Here is a 15546-nt window from a genome sequence, read left to right as displayed (position 1 = left end):
CTTTACGGTTACTATTAAGAAAAGTGTGTGTGGCCAGCTTAAGGCTGGTTCTACAATACGTCGTATGTCACTGTCGGACGTCAAAACGCAGTCGATGAGCCAATCAGAGGATTTGTTTTTCGAGACGAGTTTTCCTGATTGGACCATTGATTGCGTTCCGACATCCGAATCCGTCATACGATGTAGAACGGGCTTTTTGTAGGATTCACATCGCGTCCGATGTCCGACGTACGACATCCAATATCCAATAGGAGAACAGCTTTCTAATATAGAATTCAATTCTCCTTTGGAAAGCTATTCTTTTATTGGATATCGGACGTCGTATGTCGGACATCGGACGCAGTGTGAATCCTGCATTAGACCATCGACATATAGTACTGGACGGAGCATTCGACAAGCTTCTTTGATCTTTCGTGTTGAGAGACCTAGAAAGAAAAAGCTAGATGTGTGGACACGGATCTCTCTTTCTATTCTATGTTCATTGGTTGAATTTTGTTTAAGGAGAAAGGGAACAGTATCGTATCCTTAAAAGTTGGGAACATACGTTATTGCATATGAGTTACTACATATGATTACATTTACGTGTAATACATATATATTACAAATTTCTTATTTATTTTATAAACATTTTTATATTTCATCTTTACCTTATATCTTATATCCTTACTGTTATGAAAAAAATTAATTAAAATAATAGAATTGTAAATGCCTCATGGCCCCGTTGCTCTATAAACCGCTCCTACCCACATATCGTCTTGTCTCTTTCTACGTCTGTTAATACGATTTCGGCACCGTCGATTTAATGCTCCGTCTAGTACTATATGTCGATAACAAAACGTATAGTATAGCTGCTCTCAGGTTTCTTTCCGCCTTAAGTTAATATACTATAGTTCTGCAATTTACTAGTTATGTATTCACTAGTGTGTATATGCACAGATTAAGGTGCAATGCATATATAATATAAATTTTCGAGTGTTTTCTCTTTTTCTAATGGTTCTCCATTTTGCAACTGAGATTTCACTAATTTAATGCATGTATTTTTATTTTTTTATATTTAATTCTAACACAATGTGCAGCTGATAGTGAGACTACATCAAAGTGGCCACCTGAAGAAAATACACAGAAGAGTGAAATTGTCATATTGATACAAAAAAGTTATAAATCATGAAAGAGATGTTGACGAACCAAATTAGTGCTGAATACAGTAATTCATTTGTCAATAATAACAATGGAGATGCAGGCACCAGTATTACAAATGATGATAACTTTAGAAGATATGCTATGGTCAGTACTGAATGGATCTCTGCTATCGGTGAAGAACTAGGCATGCATCCATTGCCTGATCCTTTGTTGAAGAGACTAGCTGAAGATGCTTCCTATCGCTTAAGAGAAGTCCTACATGTAAGAATATAATTGATTCTTATATAATATTTCATACTTCAATGTTTATATGTGATGCATACAATGTTAATTATTTTGCCTTCAGAAATGTGTTACAAGACTGAGGCATAGTAAAAAAAAACGACTCACATCTACAGATGTAAACGCAGTAATTACTAGCTTATGTGATGCAGATCCGGTTCTTGGTGCACCAGAATTTATGCCAGAATATCATACAGAAGCAAAAGTATATACACCTAATGAATCCGTTGTCAATCTCGTGCATCAACTGAATGAACCGTTGAATCTATCTCAAACCAATGTGCCATATTTGCAAGGTATTTTCTTTATAAATTTCCATACTCATTTCATATTTATCTTTCATATATGGTATCCTAATTTGTGCATTCTCTCTGAAACATTATTTTTCTCCTATCTAGAATCTGAAATATACGACTTGAAACTCACAGAAGCACGTCACAATTATGTCAAACGTGCATTGAAAACTTTATTTAATGGCTCTCAAAAGACTTTTCAGGTATATTATAATTAAATATCTTAGTTTAATGAAAACAGTGTTTATTGTCCTGTATTTTTAGGTTTTAATCAATGATTGCGCCACAAATGTACAATTAGGTGATGAGGGAGTTGTAGATAAACTGATGTCTATTGCCAGATCTTTAGTAATTTCAAACAATGCTCAGTACACACGTGTTTCCACGCGAACGTGTCAGCTTATCATAGCTATTGCGAGCAATAGTGAAGCTATCTATCCATATCACTTAACTTCGGTAATGGATTGCAAAAACATCATTTACATAAAAAAATATTCGTCAAATCTTTGCACACACTTTATTCTGTTATCCAATCACAGGTAGATAAATTGACTGAATTATTGTTGGAGTTGCTGCTAGGCCAGAGTTTCATTAATCCAAACCTGGAGGTACTCTTTAAAGAATGTGCGCACAAACTGATGCTTCGGTGGCCATCTATTGCTGACAAGTACAGAGACATTGTAATTGTATATACATACAGGTGTCCCAGATTCGTAATGGTTGCACTTATACATTAGGTCAAACTGAACAGAAAAGTCCTTCATTTTGCAAATGACTATATAGATTTTTAGATATTAATTAAAGAAGATTTATGCATTATCGTACACAATTATGTAATAATTTTCTTTCATTAATAACTATAAAAATCTACGTGGCTATTTGCAAAATGATAAATCATTCTTTTGTTCAGTTTGATGTAATGTACAAGCACACGATGGCACACGTCGTCATTAGAGCTCATCTACCGTGATCATTCATCAATCTTCTTCAATTAATCTTGAGACTTACTGCGAATATCGCAAAATGATATAGGACCTTTATGTTCATCTCAATCCGTTCTCACGAACATGGCGGAGACAAATTGGGACAGCCTGTATAGCACAAATGATTAATTTTAGGAGATTGATTTTTGCAATATTTATCGCCAGATACATACCCATAATGGAAAGTGCCTTTCTGAAGGATGAAAAGGAGAGCGTCGAGATCAATAAGAAAAGGATAATGGCCGTGGAGTTGTTGGCGAGCATTCAGCCCCTCAGATTCTTCCATCACAAGACCGAGCATGTACTTTCCGTACAGAACATTTTGTATCTTTACGCTTCACCTGGATCGTTTATCTGGCACCAAATAGCTGTCAGTATCAATATGTTATGTTGCTTTGTGTTACGCTATTCTAGTTTCGTGCGTGCATTATCTTATTGCTCTCGTTACAGTTGACTATATGCACCCTCGTGAAGTCGCGGAATCATTCATTGGAGCTCACTGCCTTGACCGAATATTATGGTGACTCGTTATTGCCGTATTTACCAGTTCATTACGATAGCAGCACGAAAAAGAAAACGAGCAGGAAACCCGGTGCACTGCCTATCATAATCAAAGGTAAAATTAAGTACGTTAAAGTGAGACCGTTGTTCAACAATAGGACGCCGACTCCGTGGGATCGACAAACTACGTTTCCGGATTCTATTCTGAGAGGACCAAGACGGGAAATAAGGTACGCGTGTGAAATTCAAAAATTCGTGTGAAGCTAATCTTTAGAAATTCTCCTAATATATTCTGTGTTACATTGCAAACTTAATTGAAGATTTGCATTCGCTGGCGGCCGTCCGGTTCCATCTAGCAACTTGAGACGTGTCAACTTACGAGCAAACTATCAAATTCTGAGGAATGAACTTCGAGCCACCCTTGCTCTAGTCGCGTCACGTAGACTTCTCGCGGTCAAAGACAAGGAGAAAAGACCCCATGACTTCTACAATTTGGCACACGTTTTTTTGTAAGATTGATCGTACTCACGTCGTACATATGCGAGAGATGAAAAGATGCAAATACCGGTGCGATTATTTCATTCGTTACCGTATCTTTTTTGTACAAATGTTTGCTAGTATAAGCTCTTAGAGCGTATACATCCTCTTGTTATTTAAAATTGAAAATAAATGTTTATTATGGCGTTTCTCGTCGAACTTTCGAGTTATCGGCTGACAATCTTTCACTTGACAGCTGAACGAAAAACCATTGTAGTATTAAACAATGTCGTCGATCAGAAGATGATGCAGCTTCTAACGAAATTGTTAAAACAGCTTCACGGTTGTTACTTTATTTATGCGATGTAAACTTTTGTTTAGCTCAATTACGTTTCTAAAAGAGAACTTAAGGTTTTATTTCACTGTGTATGTAAATAGTATTCTCTGCATTCGTTTTATCTATGAGTTATACGCAAAATTTCTGTTAGCAAAGCAATTCTGGAGAGTTGGTGCATACCAAATAATGCAAATTAGTCAAGCAATATGAAATGAATATTAGTACTTCGTTTCAATACCCATAATAATAAGATCTTTTTTAATTTCGTAACTCTTTTTCTCTCCCTCATTTTAACTCCGATACACATATTGAATTGTGTAACACCTTTAAAAATCCAGTCCTTGTGAAAAGACATGATGAATATAATGTACATGTCCTCCTTGTAAATGTGATTTTTCGTCACTAATTTGTGTACAAGGTTTGTATTTAGTCGTGGTTCGTACGGTTCATGTTTTCCTCTCTTCTGACGTCATCAATTCAATATGATCGCAGTGATAAGACCCAGGTAGAACAAATTTTTAAAAGATACCTTAAAAACATCCTGTATGTGTTTTTAAAAACTATAATATACTAGATTTCTAAAACCTTGACTCCTTAGATTCTCCATCAAGATATACAACTCATAATAATAAGTTCAATATTCATAATCGAGTCTTATATTTAAGACTATTTTAAGTTCTATTTTAAGTATCTTCAGATACTTCGTAGCCAATGAAATAAGCTATACAGTATCTAAAGATGAATTTAAAATGATCTTAAATTAAGATCCGACTATAAATACCAGCCATAGAGCTTTTATATATGACGAATTGAAAATCGATTATCTTTCAAAAGATTTACGTAAAAATCGAATTGATAATAATCGATTAAAAATAATTGATTTTTATTACGAGAAAATCGATTTTCTGAAAAATCGATTTGAAATCGAACATCCTTAAGAAGGTTCATAGAAGGCCTACGTAAAATATCCAGCCGTCTCTCCGTTGCTGCTTCCTTCCGCGAGTGGCTAAGTTAGATTAGTAATATGTCGTAAATAAATTAACTGTGATAAAAAGTGCAATTATAATATTAAGTTTTTATTTAATGAAAAAGTGCGATAAAGAAAGATGGACTACTAACGGCTTTCAACATCAAGTGGCATCGACAAAAAGAAAAAAAATTTAATAGTAAAAGATCCCATCATGCGTAGTTAAATATGGATATTTTTAAAGATTGCTTGGCATCGCATGAAGACGATGAGAAAGTTGTCTGTACGGCTCGTATTATCTTAATATGCGAAAAAATCATAAAATAAAATGTTTACTTATGAACAGAGCATTCTGTTTCTTTCACAGAAACTTTCTTTTCTCGGCACTGAGGGTACAACAATGTTTGCTCAATGCACGTGCGCGAGTAAATCTTTCGAAGCACTGCCAGGGGAGAGCCTTAAGATTTACAAGATATAAGATAGTATTCATTAAGTAAAAAATATTTAGTAAACATACGTTGAAAAGTCAATCCTTTCAGAATTACAAGTGTTATTCGGTTTTGGTAACGCAAATTTTGCTTGTGTGCTTACATTAATCACATGCGGTGAACGAAAATGCACGGAGCTTAATCCATTTCTCGGCTTATATTTACTAAATATCTTCTACTCAGTATAACGAATACAACCCTGTAATTTTGAACCCTTTTTCTTACACTCTGTATACTGAAACTGGGTGAGAATGAGAACGCTATGGATAAATGAAGTTGCTTTTATTGCCGCACTCGTGGGACTAGGTAGGCTAATTTTACGTAATGCACAACCGAATCGAATAGTAGAGCGAATAGTCCTAACAAACACGAGCTTGTGCACCATGACTATAGACGTTTTTTTTTAAGTTAATCACTCGTCGATTCATCTAATTAGTCCACTATCATTACTATGGCTTAGAGTAGCGTAAACAGAGACAGATATCGGCGCGTGTTATATTTTGCACTATGATTTGTCGTATCAGACAATAAAGTATAGAGTAAAATATTTTTGATAATTTCTCATCGTTGTTAAACGAGAATCCTTGAGAGTAGACGGGTCTGTTAACGATTAGTAAATTACGATCGAACGAATCCCGTATATTTACACACACGCACACGCACATACACACACATACATACATACATACACACACACATACACGCATATATAATAATTTATAGAGAATGAATGAGTGTAATCGCTATGTTACACATGCTCTTTATTTGCCATAATTTTTAACACGATACGACAAGAATGTAGATTCGATCGATTTTTTTCACTGGAAAAAGGTGACAGTCGACAGCCGTGATGATTAACATCAATAGTCGATAATAATGATGAGACTGTCACTGTAAGTTTTTATTATCATCAGATCTATCGATTTCGTGTTCGTTATTGATAATAAGCGGATTTTTAATTGCTCAACACAGTCCATTAAATATTCGACTGCATCTTGTGTAGCTCTCTGCTAAAACTAATATTTCCCTAGTCCACATTTTTATTATATATTTCTTAAAAAATTAACGAGATTCTCACTCTATCACTTTCTCTCTCCATCTTCTCTCTTATTCTTTCATTCTCTCACTGTTTTAATTTTCTCATACTATCACCGCATAAATTAGAGTATAGACAAATGAATATACAATAATCATATAATATCTAGTTTCTCTCCTGACATCCGTCGCATTCCGTTACCATTCACTCCAAATTAGTATGTGTTACACGCATTATCAATCTATATCATCACGCTAGTGTGGGACAAGAAATTCGCGAATAACAAATAACGATTTCGAATACGTATTTGCAAAAATGCATTGTATTTAATAACCACTAATACATTTATATCCGAACAGCTAAGTATCTATTGAGACAGATTTTGCAAAGAGTCCGCTACAAATTTTGCCGGCAGCTCTCACTTGCGAAAATATAACAGGATTTGTTAACAGATTACAACAGCAGATTGGCGACCATAGCCGAGTAATATTTGCCGTTTCACAATCCAGCCTGAATGCATTTAAATCAAATACACACTGCTCGACACTCCTCGGTTTCTGCCGTTAAACTGTTGTCCGGTTATGTCAGCAGGCTGCGCCGATAGAACACAAACAACTTAACGACAATGGTGCCAAATTTGCCGCGATATTTCGACTGAATCTACTGTCAATTTGTCACGGTTGATATAACAGCTGGCACCTCTACTTAGGATAAATATGCGTTCGTTTGCATGGAAAATGCATTAGCATTTATTTTACATACGTTACAAGTGCATATTAAAAATCGTTATTCTTTACCCATCGTTCTATGACACAGAAAGTAATAGAAAGAAAACGCAAAGTCCCCTTTATACTCCTTTTGGACTGTAAGAATAATTATTGTCGCGTCCTGTGGAGAGGACAAGAAAATATAAAATAAACCGCTAAACACACACTTTCTTTAGTCTGGACGGGCTATTTTTCTTTCTTTTTTTTTTTCAGATTCGTCCCGATCTGAGCGTAGAAATTTCACGTGAAAATGTACTTGATCACGTTTTCGCGTACCGCTTTGACGCTACTAGCGCTATTGGAGTGCATGAAATAAATGCAAATAGAGGAATGCTTCGCGGAAGGCAGGAGAGCCTAAATATCATACAACAGAATGCGAACTCACTAGCACCAAGCATATACTGCACGCAATAAATTAAAATGACGTATGGAATTTACATAGTACCCTGACTTCACTAATTTACGATCGTACACACTCCTTCTTTCTGCTGGTCGTGAGACATATGTACGAACCGAAGCCGCACAGCTGCAGCTTGCTTGCAGCCGGAATTACTTAAATGCACTCCTTGGTATTTAAGTAAACGCGGACGAACGAATTACAACACGAACGTGTCCTTATATATTATAAACGATAATTAAATGAGTCAAGTCGAATTGCTTCTTGGATTGATCACAGTGAGCAACATAAACAATCAGAGAAAATGTAATCGATGAATCTGCGATAACAAGTAACGTGTATTTAGAAAACTTCTCTCCTCGAAAAGCAGATTTCAATACGTATAGTACAAATTGTCGAAACAAAAATGAACAAAACACAAATTGCGAAACGTTAAAATACGTTAAAATATGTGTCTAACGAAAAAAAATAAATATATACATATATATGTATATATATATATGAAGAGAATATATATATATATATACACACATATTTAAGAAAAATTTTCCTCACCGAAATATCGCTTATTCTCCATGATTGCAATCGTACATTATACTAAAATCAACACACTTTTGGACTTGTATTTACAATAAATTATACTACAAAAATTTTTTCGCGTAAATAAATATCTGCAATTAAAAATTCGATTTCAATTAAAGCGCAATGGAAAACCTCGATTTCCGTCCACGTTTCCGACGTGGAACCAATTTGCCGGACAAATAAATTACACTGTAACTTTTGCAATGTCATATATCGTTTTTCAATTCTTGCGCTTGAGATCACGTTTGGACGAGGAAGTCAACTTGAACGTTAATATTAACGAAGAGTATACTCGCAGCGGCGCGACGAATTACGCCGTCGCCCGAAATATCCGTTCAGGAATAGATGACTTCGCGCGATATTCTCCGCGATGTCGCATAAGTACACGGCAAATTATATCAGACGAGCGCGTAACGTTCCCGCTACGCGCCACGAGGAACGTGAACTTTGTAGAACACAAACAAAACTAAATACGAGCGAGAAATAGACGAAACGAGAGATCGCTTTGTGTACGGACGTCCGAATCGGTCGAAGCCCTCGAAACCGAATCTATCCGACGGTTGCTGCAACAATCGGATATATATTCAACGAATATCAAGTAATAGTTGCAAGTTGCAACTCGTTAAAATAATTTTCACATTTTCGATCGTGACAAGATTTGCCGGAAAAAGTGTCATAGCGCTTACAAGCGGACCGGGCAATTCGCCCGCGATGAATTCTCCTCGCAGAGAAGAGATCTCTCTTTTTCGAAGATTCGAACGTCTGGAACGTGAGAAATGTTGCTATACAGAGAATATTAATGTAGCCGAGTTCCGTCGTTAAAGCCGTAGCTTCCTGGACGTCGGAATAAGGGACTTGATCGTATTTCCTTCTACCTTGACGTCACCTTGCTCCGCGTCATTTGGGTCACATAGTTTAGCACAGTCCTTTGATTTCAGCGAATTGGGCACACTCTCCGACGAGTGTCTTCTCGCGTGCATGTTGTTGCGACGTGACGTCTGTTCTTGACGAAGTTTTAATGTATGAGGTAAACGTTCAGTTGGCTTGCGATGGCTTCCAGCGGAGTTAAGCTCAGTGAGCAGCGAGGGTCGCTGACGGTCCCACGAGTCACTCCAGCTAAAACGGAAAAGTTATCAATGAGAAAATGACGCGCGGAGATGGAAAATGTACTATTCGCGATTTTTTATTTCGGCGAATAACTCGCGAAAATATAATATCTTTCAAGGCGCAGTCACTAATAATCGAATCAGACATTGCTATGTTAATTACAAAAATTTTGTCTTCTTTTGAGTTATGAGACGATTTGTTTTATACATAAAATTTCACTTACCGCACAAGGCTATTCAAAGCAGCATGAAACATTACGTAGTGTAAATCGAGTATATTATCGCAAAAGATTTGTTTTTAGGGAAACGTCTTTAGGTATAATTATTTCGACAGACTTAAGACGTAAACGCATTGTATTATTGCTACATGCTGGAAGCGTCGTATTTTATAAATAGACGATAAAGCAAGAGCCATCTACACTGCATCAGAATAATCGAGGATGTCTTCAAAATTCGTACGGACTCTTACAACGAACGATTAGACCTTGTGAGATCGCGTAAAATGCGATTACTTAATTATCTTGTCTCCGAAAGTGAAGACAGGACTCTTATTAAACGTCAGACGTAGATGAATACAAGAAATAATATGAACACAAAAACTGTAAGATCAGAATATCAGTGCTATTCGACCAATTGAACGCGGCGACGCTAAAATAATTTACTTACGATATATACAAAATAATTTGCTTATATATAAGATATGTACAAAGTATCACACGTATATATACAATATGTGTGCAGATTATCTCCAACGTTTCATTCTGCACATGCTGTTCATTCAATGCATATTTATTGGAGGTCAGAGGATGCAAGAAAATCAATGAAAGATCTGTTCCTTTTTTTTTCAGCAGAGAACAATTAAAATGTTTTTCAATATATAAAAAACCAAATTCAAACGAGTAAGATTGAGGACTTTTCCTAAGAAGTAAGAAATCTGGTCGAATAGCTAAATATCGGAAATTGCGATACTTGGAACCATGCAAAACGAACATAGGTGTTAATATATCATGCTCAGACTAACGTTACGAGTATAAAAGAGATGTACGAATACGAAGATATTAATCGCACAAAGCAATACACATCCCAACACTATGTCACACAAATTGATGGACTCTACCTTCCCGATTCTGAAGCTGTTTGTTTGCGTAGAATCAGCCGAGTAAAGGGTGCGACCAGAACAGCAGAAACGACATATTATTTATAACATACATTTGTGATAAAGAGATAAATGTAATATTCAAAGTGCGACCGTTCAGTGGCGTAAACATAATTTATGTCAATGTAATTTTCACTCGTAAAGACGACAAAATATGATCGACACGGCGGTACACGATTGAATAATCGGTAATCGATTGTCTTCAAAGGAAAGTATTCTAGATTTCGGAATGAAGATTAAGTATATAATGAGAATTTAGTCAGGATCAGAGTCGATTGAATAGATGGATAAGTTAAATCTCACCTGACGAGAGGCCCCATGCTTCCATCCTGTGGGAGTGACTGTAGGAGCGAGGGCCCCGCCGATACTGGACGTATCTGCGATTGCAAGAAAGTAAAGCGTGTTCTTTTACTATGAACGACGTATCATATACGAACAATAACGAGATAAGACACGAGATGAGCGCAACGAACTAATCGCGTGACGGTGAGCATACCTTCTCCGTTTGCGTGGCGGCGTTACACGTGTCTACGCAGAGCGTGTTGTTGTTGCGCGTTACTACGATGCAATTTTGCGCGTCGCCGTTCGTAGGTCCTTGCAGCTTCGAACATTGAACCTGCGAAGAGACGATCCACGATTATTACACTTGCGCGACTCGCATCTTCGCACGAATATATGACGGCTGCTTCGAGGATGATCGTCGATCGGGGAGTTGCCTTCTTCCTCTTCCACGTGCAAAGGAGCGGTCAGTTCTCACGTCGCGATTATTTACCTGAAGCTGTTGTATGGTGCGATCCCGGTCCTCCACTTGACCCTGAAGAAAGATCACTTGTCTTCTCAGATCCGCTAATTCGTCCGCGATACTGCTGCCACCGCTACCCGGTGACGTGCTCACGTCGATAGTTTCACCACTCTCGTTCAGATTCAGGTTCAGGCTACAGAAGAGGCCATTCTGCAATTTGGACGTACTCTAGTGTGCATCGACCTTCTTAATATTTTAAGAGTTGAAGTAAAATTATTGTGCGCATTACTCCATATTTCTCTTTCAAAGATGATAAGAATACGAACCTTCACAGAATTATCGAATGGGTTGAGAGTGTCTGCCTAAAAAGCAAAATCGAACATCAGCAATTTGCACATCGAGTTCTATCGTCTATGACTTATGTAATTCGTAAAAATCACTGGGAAGGAGTAAAATATTAGTGTTATAAACCGCAACAGAGCTCGGCCATAATTTGCGCTTGCAAACGTTACTCGTTACATCATTTTATGCAATTATATTAAATTAGTAGATGATTGCGCGCGTTACTTTTACTCGATCCCATGGTTTATAATGAATGATGTCCATTATGTTTGCACACACACACGCATGCGAGTGAGGTGATACAACATCAGTGGCGAAAAATATAACAGAAAGAAAAAATCAATGCAACGTACCCTCGTCAAATCGTTCTCTCCTGACTTGAGACGCAAAATCAGGAAGGACGACGACAAAATGAAAAGTAAAAAAGTCGTGTTAATAAAAAGGGCAAAAATGCGGCGCAGTGTATAAAGAGATAAAAAATGTGCCGTTCATGGTCGGACGACACTCGCGCAGCACGAGTCGACCGGCGTGAATAAAAAAACAGAAAAAAAAAAAAGAGAAATACAGCGCGCAAAGCACATTAATACGAGACATGAAAGCGACGTGCAGAGATCTCGAAGAACGACACACGGACGAGCAGGTTGCGCAGCGTCGTACCTCCTGAAGAACTCGTTTGAGTTTCAGCAGCATCGTCTTCAGAGAGACGATGTCCTGGAACATGTGCTGATACGTTGCGCGGTCTATCTTCAGGCTCGCTTCGTCACCGGAATCCAGACACGGGGATTGCAGCTACAAACAGAAAGATATCGTGATCCCCGCTTTCGATAGCGTGTCGGGTAACTACTGAACGAGACTTTGGAGAAATCGGAGGCCAGAGGGCGGGAAGAGCGCATTAGCGCGATAAAAGCAAGGACTTACGTCTCCCGTTCTCCTCAAAGGACTAGAAACTTGACGATTGCGCATGCTGTCCAACGAGCGCGGCGACTCCGTTCCGGATCGGTTGCGCAGGAACCTCATCCTGTCGCTGGCGATTCTGAAACAAAAAAGTCGTCCGATTACTCACGGCGAGTCACTTTCAGCGTGTCGCTGGCAATTGACTCGATAGGAAGCTCAGGATCGACCTCAGGGGACAGAAATCCGAGGGCGCAGGAGGGAGCGCTTTCGAGGGAGCGGAAGGAGACGTCGAAGCGAACGGGACATTAATGATTCATCAAATGCGGCGTCGCGAGAACCGCAAGGTAGCGAGAGGCGAATTACTATTGCACCTGTCATAAATAGTGAAAGCCTCCACGAGAGCGCGGCTGAAAGTATTCAACACTCAGGAAGTCGCACATTCGCACGTTATCGCGCCACTCATCGCGGTCACGCCACCGCGCGATACAAAGGGGAGAGAAGAATGAGAGGAGAGGAGAGAAGAGAGGCGATACACGAGGATTCTCTCTCGACTAATCTCCCTTCCCTTGACTCTCTTCTCTCCTAAGTGACTCGGAAATATCTCCGCGAGAGCGCATCCCGAAGAGGCACTCTACCTTCCGGAACTATTCTTGGCGCGAAGAGCGGCGGTTGCCGCGCTGGCGACGACGCCACCGGAGATTTGGTGGCCGCTGCTCGGCGGCTTCGGCTGCCGCGGCGGTGGCGATCCGTTCGTGGGTGTCGAGCTCTCGGAGGAGAGACCGGAGTCGCGTCCATCCTCGCCGACGGTCCCGCCGTTCTCCGGGCTCGCTGGCGCGCCGCGGGTGCGCGCCGGCAGGCCGGTGGTGCGCCTCCTGGCGCCCTTCGAGCTCTCGAGCGACGAGGAAGCCATCCCCCGCCAGGCTAATTGCCCCAACAGTCACGCGTCAGTCTCTCGGGAGCTCGTCTTCGCTGTTCATCAGCCCGTAATTTCGCGATTCCAGGTTTCACCGACGAAGAGGACGAAGAAGTTTCACCACTTGGGACGTCAAACTTTGAAATTCACGCGTGGTCAGGCAGTTAAAACTTCTGAGGGAGTTGAATGGGGATTTCAAGGGGTCGACGAAGCGTCGCGAGCGTTTTTAACGACGACGAAAGTCGAATCGTCCGCTGTTAATTCCTCAGACCTATTCGAATAACTTTTTCAACTAGCATACATCAATGCAATGAGTGAAACGAGTATATTTGGTTACCCTCTAACTTGTTGCACCGACATACGCCGACTCAGGAGTCGTTCGAACCGACCTCTTGCGTTAGAATAAGCCAAACCTGCCTCAATCTCGTCATTTCGTAATAATGTAGGCGAAAAGAATCTGCGAGATGCCGCGAAGTAGATGTGAGTGCGAGTTGCAGTGTATACTTAAAATTTCTGTGGAACAAGTGCCGACACAAGGAAACAAACGCGACTCGGTCCGAGGGAAGTTTCACGCACGCGATCGGGACGGGCGCGAACTCAACGGGCGAGAGTCAGACGGGCGTATATCGGCGCGCAGAGCGAGCTGCATCGCGACGCCATGAGGAGGAAAGCGTGGCGGAACGGGCTTTTCGTCCGAATTGGTAGAGTGACGTAGAACCGTTGGCTGTAGAGCCGCGGCGATGAGTAATTCCGTAAATATGTAGTTGCACTTTCCTGAAACGCTCGCTGGTTTCGCGCGTCTAATTACCTAATTGCGGCCGTATCCATGTCCGCAATCCGCGCGCGGAATTGCGCAAATTCGATTGTCGGGCGTGTGATTCGCTCGCACGGCGGGGTGTCGCGCGGCACATCTTGCTCTCCTCGATGGCGACAAAGTCGCAAATGAAGCCGCGGGCTTGTTCAATTCGCGGTCGCGGCGTAATTAGGTCGTTTTTTTATCAGTCCGTAATGGTGAGACAATTCGCCCGACACACTGATGAGAGAAAACCGAGTCAAATCGGTCCCAGAGTCATGTTATCTGATTCATATATTTGTCGTGTACGCAAAAGGGATCGTTCCTTTCAGGACATGGGTACTTTTTCTATGTTCTGAGAGGAACGTTTTGCAATCACCTTGCCACAATGTTGCTCTCACAATGAACAGATAAGCAAAAACGCATAGCCAACACTGGCTACATGACTCTTGGACCGACTCGACCCGGTCTCCGCTACTTAGCGCTTTAACGTCCGTCCGGCAATTTATTCTCTTTAACGTAACCGAGCGCAACTCCGTCCCTTTTAATCCTGTCGTCGTCGCGCCTCTTGTAATTTGCTCATTAGCGCCGCCGCGCTCCTCACCACCGCTCTTTCCACTTCATTTTCATAACAATCTGAAACGAAGACTCGAAAAGGTTGAGTCACTCCACCGCGGGTGAAAGTTACCTCATTGAAGTTTCCTTCGGAACAATTACCGTGTGTATCTCTTCGCTCGCTCGTTCGCGCGTTGCCGGAATAAAAGAAATCACTGTCAGCGTCTTCTCTCTTTCCCTTGCTCACGCTCGTCGAAGGGAATCGCGATGTGTGTCGTTTAATTGCTCCATCGCCGTCTATCGATTCCACACAAAATTAGACCGTACTGTTGTAAACCGAATTAATTGGAGCATAGCTTTTCTGTATGGCCGACGGCGAGCGCGGCACAATTTTGATATTCCCGAAGCGGCGCATCGCGTGAGCGAGTTCACGTTAATTTCATCGATTTAATGCGGACAGAGCCGAACGATCTAACCGTGGAGAATCTCGGGGCTCCGTGTCTCGGCGAGAACCCGCGCGATTAATCGCAGCACGCGATTTTTAATGTCAACGCTAAATATACGAGCGTTCGCGTCACCCGGCAATACGTTACGTCCGTTACGTCGAAATGTGACACAGAGGATGACGTGCTCGTGGGACACGAAGCGACCGAAAATAGCCATCGCAGGACACGCGAAAGCGGGAGAGAATCAGGTCGATTGGTTCGCTTGTCTTTTACCTGCGTCAAAAATCGCGAACGTCCAGCGCGACCAAATTAAAGCGCGCTCTCTCTCCCCCTCCCCCCCCCCCCCCCC

General features: G+C 40.6%; 2 protein-coding genes across 12 annotated transcripts in view; one reads left to right on the top strand and one right to left on the bottom strand.

Annotated features, from left to right (window-relative positions):
• Nucleotides 1-759: 759 nt before the first annotated feature.
• Nucleotides 760-5328, top strand: LOC116841387. 2 transcript variants are annotated; one of them, XM_032809237.1, is made up of 9 exons: nucleotides 760-858; nucleotides 1077-1401; nucleotides 1487-1718; nucleotides 1821-1918; nucleotides 1980-2171; nucleotides 2255-2382; nucleotides 2864-3068; nucleotides 3149-3429; nucleotides 3520-5328. In XM_032809237.1, the coding sequence occupies exons 2-9, from the start codon at nucleotides 1165-1167 to the stop codon at nucleotides 3710-3712; spliced, it is 1566 nt and encodes a 521-aa protein (XP_032665128.1). In that variant the 5' UTR covers nucleotides 760-858; nucleotides 1077-1164; the 3' UTR covers nucleotides 3713-5328. The 2 variants fall into 2 exon arrangements, with proteins under 2 accessions (XP_032665128.1, XP_032665126.1); XM_032809235.1 differs by having other exon boundaries at nucleotides 775-942.
• Nucleotides 5329-6199: 871 nt separating this feature from the next.
• Nucleotides 6200-15546, bottom strand: part of LOC116841384 (putative uncharacterized protein DDB_G0282129) — a 38731-nt gene continuing 29384 nt past the window's right edge. For 6 of the 10 annotated variants that reach the window (XM_032809222.1, XM_032809220.1, XM_032809223.1 and 3 more), the window contains 8 exons: nucleotides 12515-12629; nucleotides 12254-12385; nucleotides 11950-11973; nucleotides 11581-11616; nucleotides 11285-11464; nucleotides 11009-11128; nucleotides 10816-10889; nucleotides 6200-9366 (listed from right to left, as the gene is read on the bottom strand). In XM_032809222.1, coding sequence (XP_032665113.1) covers nucleotides 9069-9366; nucleotides 10816-10889; nucleotides 11009-11128; nucleotides 11285-11464; nucleotides 11581-11616; nucleotides 11950-11973; nucleotides 12254-12385; nucleotides 12515-12629 — 979 coding nt within the window. In that variant the 3' untranslated portion in view covers nucleotides 6200-9068. Of the gene's footprint in view, nucleotides 9367-9580; nucleotides 9590-10473; nucleotides 10530-10815; nucleotides 10890-11008; nucleotides 11129-11284; nucleotides 11465-11580; nucleotides 11617-11949; nucleotides 11974-12253; nucleotides 12386-12514; nucleotides 12630-15546 lie in introns of all 10 variants that reach the window. The other 4 variants (XM_032809228.1, XM_032809230.1, XM_032809229.1 and 1 more) reach the window with 4 other exon arrangements.

This window comes from Odontomachus brunneus, unplaced genomic scaffold (genome assembly GCF_010583005.1).
Source record: "Odontomachus brunneus isolate Ranch 3 - 2012 unplaced genomic scaffold, Obru_v1 Obru_scaffold_015, whole genome shotgun sequence".
NCBI lineage: Eukaryota > Metazoa > Arthropoda > Insecta > Hymenoptera > Formicidae > Odontomachus > Odontomachus brunneus.
The sequence above is the reverse complement of the archived record's forward strand: the minus strand, read 5'-3'. Positions and strand labels throughout refer to the sequence as shown.